General features: G+C 57.3%; 2 protein-coding genes across 3 annotated transcripts in view; one reads left to right on the top strand and one right to left on the bottom strand.

Moving 5' to 3' along the window:
• GPBAR1 (G protein-coupled bile acid receptor 1) overlaps positions 1 to 2,049 on the top strand; it is a 9,581-nt gene extending 7,532 nt beyond the window's left edge. The window contains exon 2 of the mRNA XM_006906732.3: positions 866 to 2,049. Within this exon, the coding sequence (XP_006906794.1) occupies positions 911 to 1,903 (993 nt within the window). The 5' untranslated portion in view covers positions 866 to 910 and the 3' untranslated portion in view covers positions 1,904 to 2,049. The remainder of the gene's footprint in view (positions 1 to 865) is intronic.
• Positions 2,050 to 2,300: 251 nt separating this feature from the next.
• On the bottom strand, positions 2,301 to 7,381 carry AAMP (angio associated migratory cell protein). Of its 2 annotated transcripts, none has more exons than XM_006906731.2 (11): positions 7,142 to 7,381; positions 6,530 to 6,688; positions 5,722 to 5,841; positions 5,061 to 5,200; positions 4,659 to 4,803; positions 4,296 to 4,379; positions 4,065 to 4,180; positions 3,818 to 3,921; positions 3,575 to 3,665; positions 3,204 to 3,358; positions 2,301 to 2,774 (listed from the first exon to the last, which is right to left on the bottom strand). In XM_006906731.2, the coding sequence occupies exons 1-11, from the start codon at positions 7,260 to 7,262 to the stop codon at positions 2,699 to 2,701; spliced, it is 1,311 nt and encodes a 436-aa protein (XP_006906793.1). In that variant the 5' UTR covers positions 7,263 to 7,381; the 3' UTR covers positions 2,301 to 2,698. The 2 variants fall into 2 exon arrangements, with proteins under 2 accessions (XP_006906793.1, XP_006906792.1); XM_006906730.2 differs by having other exon boundaries at positions 6,530 to 6,685.
• Positions 7,382 to 7,404: the final 23 nt, after the last annotated feature.

Below are 7,404 nucleotides of genomic sequence, written 5' to 3'. Positions count from 1 at the left end.
CTCCCCACCCCCACCCCCAGCAACTCCTCTCCCTCTAGTTCCCTGGAAGGGCCCTGTTGCTAGTGTAGTGTCCGGAAGAGTCAAGTTTATGGGCTGGAAGTCCTACCCGGAGGCTGCTCACTGAGCTGTAACCAACGGGCTATAAGGGCGAATGGGGGGAGGTGTGCGAGGGACAGGGCACCCTGCCCCCATTGCCGCAATCCATTTTCCTGGCCTCCTCAATAACTCGAGTGCTCAGCGAGCCCCGCTTCTGACTCACTCCTGCCCGCCCCTCACCCCCAATCCTTAATGCCCTGGTGCCAACCAAGCTTTAAGCATCTGAAGACAGGGACCCCTCTGCATCTTGGCACCTGGCCCCAGCCCCAGCCCAAAGGAGAATCTCCACTGTGGCTAGCCAGAGGACACTACAAACCAGCCAGACCCTATCCTCTGCTGGCTTATTTGGAGTCTTCGGTGGGTGGGGGCAAAGATAAACAAGATGCTTTGGGGCTGGGTGTATCCACCTTTCAGACTAAACAGGCATTAAACATAGCTGCCCAGAAGGGACCAGACAGATAACAGAAATGGGTGAAGTGGCCTGATGGGGACTGCAGGGACCTCTCCAAAGGCAGCTGCTGCTTTGCTCCAGCTGGTCACTACCCCATACAGGACATACATGCTGCCACACATTTCTTAAGAGAAATGCAAAATAGAAATTATGTAAATGTTAATTGCCATTAATTTAAAAAAAAAAAGTGTGTATCAGCAAACAGGATATGGCCTACAGTCCACTGGTCTGCAACCTCTAGATTAATGTGCAGTCTCCACCAAAAAGACAGTGACCTGCAGCCCCACCCTAACTCTGGTCACCCCGTCTTCCATCCAGGCATGCCAGCAATTGCTCCAGGCCTCCCCTGTCCCTAGTCCCAAGATGACACCCAACAGCACCCAGGAGGTGCCCAGTGCTGTTCCCGAGGGGACCGTGGAGCTCTCCCTGGTCCTGGCAAGTCTCATCGTCATGGCCAACCTGCTCCTGGCCGTGGGCATCGCTGGGAACCGCCACTTGCGCAGCCCACCTGCTGGCTGCTTCTTCCTGAGCCTGCTGCTGGCCGGGTTGCTCACAGGTCTGGCATTGCCTGCGCTGCCAGGCCTGTGGAGCCAGAGCCGCCGAGGCTACTGGTCCTGTCTCTTCTTCTACTTGTCTCCCAACTTCTCCTTCCTCTCCCTGCTCGCCAACCTGTTGCTGGTGCACAGGGAACGCTACATGGCAGTGCTGCGACCTCTGCAGCCCCGTGGGAGCACTCGGCTGGCCCTGTTCCTCACCTGGGCCTCACCCCTGCTCTTTGCCAGCCTGCCCGCTCTAGGGTGGAACCACTGGGCTCCTGGGGCCAACTGCAGCTCCCAGGCTGTCTTCCCAGCCCCCTACCTCTACCTGGAAGTCTACGGGCTGCTGCTGCCTGCTGTGGGTGCCGCCGCCCTTCTCTCAGCCTGCGTGTTGGCCGCTGCCCACCGCCAATTGCAGGACATCTGCAGGCTGGAGCGGGCAGTATGCCGAGGGGCACCCTCAGCCCTGGCCCGGGCCCTGACCTGGAGGCAAGCAAGGGCACAGGCTGGAGCCACGCTGCTCTTTGGGCTGTGCTGGGGGCCCTATGTGATCACCCTGCTCCTCTCAGTCCTGGCCTATGAGCAGCGTCCACCACTGGGACCTGGAACACTGTTGTCCCTCACCTCACTGGGCAGTGCCAGTGCAGCAGCTGTGCCCGTAGCCATGGGGCTAGGTGATCAGCGCTACACAGCTCCCTGGAGGGCAGCTGCCCAAAGGTGGCTACAGATGCTGCGGCGAAGAGCCTCTCCGGGCAGTCCTGGCCCCAGCACTGCATACTGCACCAGCAGCCAAAGCAGCATGGACCTGGACTTGAACTAGGGGAAGGACCTCTGCTCACTCCTACTAGAAGCATCCATCCATCTCGGCCACCAAACCCACCTGCACTTGTCCCCACACCCCTGGATCAGAGACCCTGCCCCTTTTTACCCCACCCTGGCCAAATAAAGCTCCTCTGGCCCAGTTTATTGGTATCTCATTCCATATTGCAGAAAGAGAGAGGCAGGTAGAACAGCTGTGGAAAGAACCTAAAGCCAGATGGGCATCGAGGGAGAGTCCAACCCTGGATAGGCCGGCCACTGTAGGCGAGGCCATGCCATCGGCAGAGGGTGAGCTGAGCTGGAAAGCCAGCAGATTGGGAGGTGGGGCCTCACCCTGGCATGCCCCTCACTGCTTCCTCCTCAGGTCCGGCTGCCACAAATTCCACACAGATACTGTCTCTGGGAAGTATATTTTATTTACATTTTTAAAATCTGTAACTAATCTCTCTTCCTCCTTTCCGTCCCCAGAGATTTGGGAAGGGAAAGGACGGGCACCTCGAAGACCTACTGCCCACATACAAATAGTACCCCATGACTCACGCCAGCAAAGGAAAGTGAAAGAGAAAGAGGTGTGAACCTCCCTCTGAGGAATCCACCAGGTCTGGGTGAGGGGGGGAGGGGCAGAGGGCGGTCTTTTAAGAGAAGAAAGGGACAGAAGGGGCAAATCAGTGTGAAGGGGTTGGAAAGTAGCCCGAGGCCCCTCCCCTCCTCTTCCCTCATACCCTCCTGCTGCCTCTGCTGGTGAGGGGTCTCCCTTCACCCCTCGACACCAGACACAAAGCAGAGGCTGCAGCCACTAGCGGTCAGGTCTCTGGACACAAAATACTTTTGCTTTGTGGTCTCCTGATGTGGTCACCACCAGGGAGGCATCTCTGTGGACAGAAAGCACATGTCAAAGGGACTGGGGGACCTGGGGCCCAGGCCCAAGCCCACTGCCCAGGGGACCCCATGTGGTCTCCTCCGGCGCCTCAATTCTAGACCCTTAGTGCCTGGCACTAGGCTGACACACCCACGTTGAGTGAACACACTTGAAGGCAGCAACCAGTGAGGGGATGAGAGAAGAGCCACAGCACGGGGGAGCACTCCCACCCCTCAGAGTCATGACTGAAGTGGGAGACCTAGGTCACAGTCACTCGACCCCCTCAGGCTTCCCAGCACTCCTGCCTCGCAAGCAGACACCTAGCGTTGGGTCCCAGCTTCCCTCAGGAAGCCCCTCCCACACCCCCAGGTTCCTGTGGCCCCCCACGTGCTATTCCCACCTTCTAAATACAGAGACCCCAGCCCTTGCCCAATTCACTTACTTGCTGAGGGCAAAGTCCAGGATCTCGGCTGTGTGGCCCCGGTAGTCAGTCAGCAGACGGCCAGTCCGAGCGTCCCAGAGGCGCACGATGCCATCCAGGCTGCAAGTGTAAACCACGGCGGTGCCTGCCTCCCACAGCAGCTGCACAATGCCCGACTGCACCAGGGTGCAACAAGCAGGGTGGAGGTCAGGGGCGGGAGAGATGAGAGGCATCTGCTCCCAACTCCCATGGAGGAAGCAGGGTAGAGAGGGAGGGAGGGAGGATGGGCCACAGAGAAGGACCAAACGGGAGCCAGGTCTGGGGTAGATGCTCCCAAAGATCTGGGCTTCCCCAAGACCATGGCCATGGCCGTGGCTCAAGGCTGCCTGTACCTGGTGCTGACACTGGTGCCTAAGGGTCTGCGTAGACAGGTCATAGATGGCCAAGGTCCCATCCAGGTAGCCGACAGCTGCCAGAGGCATCCTGGGTAGAAGAGAGCAGCACAGAGCCCATCGAGGGATCAGGGCTCAAGTGCCCTTCACTCCTTCCTGGTCCCTCAAACCCAGGCCCCTCCCTAAGCTCTCTTCACCCCTAGCCCCTCCTGTTTCCAGGCCGAGGCCCTGGCTCACACTCACACGCTGCAGAAGCCCAAGGACTCCACTGAGTTAGACTCGCTCTCCTCCCCTTCTCCCAGGTTGGGCTGGGAGGCCACAGTCTCAGGCCTGAAAACACCCACCACCTAGGAGACAGAGGAAAGGATCAGAGAGGAGCATGGAAACTTGGTCCTCTGCTACGGAAAGAAGGCTGTTAAGTGAAGAATAAGAAAAGGGAAGAAGAGGCAAAAGTGGAGGGTTCCACAGCGAGGCTCCAGGTCCCACTCACCTTGCCGGTGGTAGCACTGACCAACTTGGCCTGGCAATCCACGGAGCCGGTTAGAACCAGGCTGCCATCCTGGTTGGTGGCTACACAAGTCAGAGGGCCCTGGTGACCTTCAGTCCCTAGGATGGAGTAGGGGCATAAATCAGACTTCACCCTGTCCCCTCTGAGTCCTGCCCCAGGTCTCAGCCCCTTCTCTACAAAGGCCCAGGGTAACACTGCCCCCACTTTTGACACCTTTTAGTACGTGGATAGGGTTTCCCTGCTTCAGGTCCCAAATCCTGATGGTGCCATCTTCATAGCCAACCACGGCTCTCTTCCCTAAAGGGCGGGAGGCACAAAGAAAGAACAGACGATACACTCAGACACACCCAGCGAGGGGATGAAAGAGCGAGGGAGGGAGACAAGAAAGTGAGGGAACAGACACTGCCCAAGGACCAGCAGAGGAGACCCAGTTCAGAGAGGGAAACGGGGAGCTGCGCTGGGCCTGGCAGGCTCAGGGTTTGCCGGCTGTGGCCCACGAGGGAGCCTAAGGGGCACGTAACCCTGTGTCCAACCTCTCTGCACTCAGGAAAGGACACTCAGGGGAGCTGCTCTCACCATCAGGGAGGACTCGGCCACAGGTGGCTGGGCAGTTGGGGCCCTGGAAGGTCTTGCAATCGCCATTCGGGACCTTCCACATCCAGGTGTTGCCATCGGCAGTGCCCGCCAGAAGGACAGGTGCCCGAGGGTGCCACTCCATCCACTGGGCAGAAAGGAAGGGTCAGCAGAGAGGCCTGTCACTCTATCCCACCTAAGAGCCTGCCTCATGAGCCCCACCAAGGTCTCCCTGCTTCTGAGTCAGCGGGGACATTCTAGGTAACAGGCACAGACACTCTCGCCATACCTTGAGAGTGCACTAGCTCAGTGATGGCTTGGTCTGGTAAAGGTGGGACTGGACCCCCAAGCTCTCGCCCCCTACCCAAAGCCCCCCAGAGCTGAATCCCAATTTGATGATCTCACCTCCAGATCTCCTGCTTCAAAGGACCAGACCTCCTCTTTGGTGTCCACTTGCCACACTTTCAAGAGGCCACTCATGTCCCCTGTGGCCACTAGGGTAGAGTCATGGCTGAAACCAGCACAAGTCACAGAGTCCTTATGGCCTTCAAGGAAAAGTGAGCAGAAAGAAAACATCAGGGCACCTAGTGCTGGGGGCACATGATCCAGGTATCTGGCCCCTGAAAAGACCAGCTGTGAAAAAAGGAAGGGCAGGCTCCAACCTAACAGGTAACCAAACTCACTGCTGCTGCAGGAACCAATGTGCCCAGGTCTCCCCAGGGAAGACAGTGCTGCCCCCCACAACCTCGCTTAGCCCAGGCCTATGTCTTACTTACCTTTTTGTTCACTCTACACCTCTGCCTAGGATACCTACATCCTCCCCTCTGCCCAAACACTCCTACGCCAGCCTGCATCGCATTTTCTCAGGCCTTTCTCAGACTCCCTTACCCAATCAGTGCCTCTCTCTCCTATGTCCATAATGGACTATATTCTTCTTCTTTGGGGTCCTCAGGCCCAGCACAGAGCTGACAAAATGGAGGTCAATAAATGGCAGCTGGTGTACAACCACTGCAGGCTAGCCACCTAAGACCTCCAAAGGGACACAACCACACCTAGGCCCCCTCACCTGCACATTCAAAGAGCAGCTCCCCATCACTGAGCCTCCACACGAAAGCTTTGTCATCTTCGCCCCCTGTCACTGCCAGGGTATTGGTCTTGGGGTCCAGGCTCACACAGAACACAGATGCTGTCCCAAAAGAAATTCCACAAGTAAGAAAATAGGGCTCCCACTAAGGTTCTGTCCTTTGAGACCTGCAGGAAGCCCACCCCCTTCCACCCAAAGCAACATGTCTCCTCCTGGAAAAGAAGAGTGCATCCAAGTTTTTCTAAGTTTCAAGCATCAGGCTGTTGGAGAAATCCCTCCCCAAGCTTGCCAAGCTCCAAGTCCTTCTCCAGGGCAGATGCCCCTACAGTGCTGCTCCCTTCACCACCCTACACTAAGGGCACATGTGCAAGGCTTACAGCTCTTAGCATGAGATGCCACCAGGCTAGGTACAAACAGGGAGGAAAGAGCATCATGTTATCGGTCCCTTATTAAGAGCCAGCATTTAAAAATTTTATAAAATATGTTCAAAAAAAGACTACAACATCTAATTTACACCAAGGTAACTTTTTAAAAGAAAACTAAGACCCAGAAAGGCTGATAAACATAAGTTTATCAAACTGTTAAGTAGCAGAAGCAGAATTTGAACCCAGGTTTCTCAGCAAACCCCAGGAGCCAATTCCCTCATACTACCCCTACCTGTGAGCTCCTCCAGGGCAAGGTGGGTAATTTCCTTCCTCTGCATCCCTCATAATGCTCTGTACACAGAAGATATGCAATGCTCCAATGCCTGCCTGGACTGAGTTTACCATGGATCTCTTCAGAGACCTACCTGAGTGCAATGCAAAGGTGACCTCGCTATCGTCTGGGCCCTCCATGCTGCCTACCACCCCTTCCTGGGGTTCCAGAACCCAGCCCTCCTCGTTGCCCTCTTCCTCTTCTTCCTCTTCCTCGAAGTCTACGTCTTCCATTTCTTGGGCTAGATCATCTGCTTTGGAGAGAGGGTTAAAAGATGGGGCTCGGCAAACAGTAAGAGGAATGGGTATAGTGTGGGGAGGCCTGGGGCTGGGGTGGGTCATGTGGCAAGAGGGTAAGGTGAGGCCAGACGGATAGGACGAAGCGGGGGCGAGATGCAGCAGGGAGGAGGGGGCGCGTGGGACAGGGGATAGGTCTGAATACCTGGAGTTGGCCTACGACTGTGTGGAAAGGGAGGACCAAGGGGATGACGGGAAGGGGGGTGTGTGAGGGGAAGGGCCGGGGGAGGCGTCAAGGGAACCCCTACCCCGGCCAGGCCTGAGAACTAAGTGTGGTGGGGGGAGGGAGAAAGGCGAAGGAGGTCGGTAGGAATGACCGGTGGAGCGTGGAGGGGCGGGGGGAGAAGCAGGGGTCAGAGGCTAGGGGTGCGCGCCTTCTGTCCCATGGCCTGAGGACCACCAATTCTCACCCGGGTCCGGGGGACCAGGATCCAGTTCTACCACCTCGATAATCTCTTCATCACCATGGAAGCTTAGGGTCTCCAGTGGTGGGGTGTCAGCAGCGGCCCCGCTTTCCGATTCGGACTCCATGCGGCGCAAGCGGCCGATCCACTTCTCTGGGCCCAAACGCCTCCCAGAGTCAGCTCTGCGCGACGACGCGGAACTCGAGCCCCTCCTCCCGGAGAGGAAGTAGGCGTAGGCGACTCCCCGACAGCAAGAGCGACGGCCGCTC

The sequence above is a fragment of the Pteropus alecto genome, unplaced genomic scaffold (genome assembly GCF_000325575.1).
Source record: "Pteropus alecto unplaced genomic scaffold, ASM32557v1 scaffold110, whole genome shotgun sequence".
NCBI classification, from domain to species: Eukaryota; Metazoa; Chordata; class Mammalia; order Chiroptera; family Pteropodidae; genus Pteropus; species Pteropus alecto.
The sequence above is the reverse complement of the archived record's forward strand: the minus strand, read 5'-3'. Positions and strand labels throughout refer to the sequence as shown.

What these genes read in the sequence shown, in the direction of transcription:
- AAMP (XM_006906731.2), bottom strand. Translation starts at nt 7,262, where the DNA reads ATGGAGTCCGAATCGGAAAGCGGGGCCGCTGCTGACACCCCACCACTG. An exon ending in TTGAAGCAGGAGATCTGGAG is followed by an intron (nt 4,804 to 5,060) that starts GTGAGATCATCA and finishes CTTTCTGCCCAG; the next exon opens with TGGATGGAGTGGCACCCTCG. An exon ending in TCCTTGGGCTTCTGCAGCGT is followed by an intron (nt 3,666 to 3,817) that starts GTGAGTGTGAGC and finishes TCTTCTACCCAG; the next exon opens with GATGCCTCTGGCAGCTGTCG.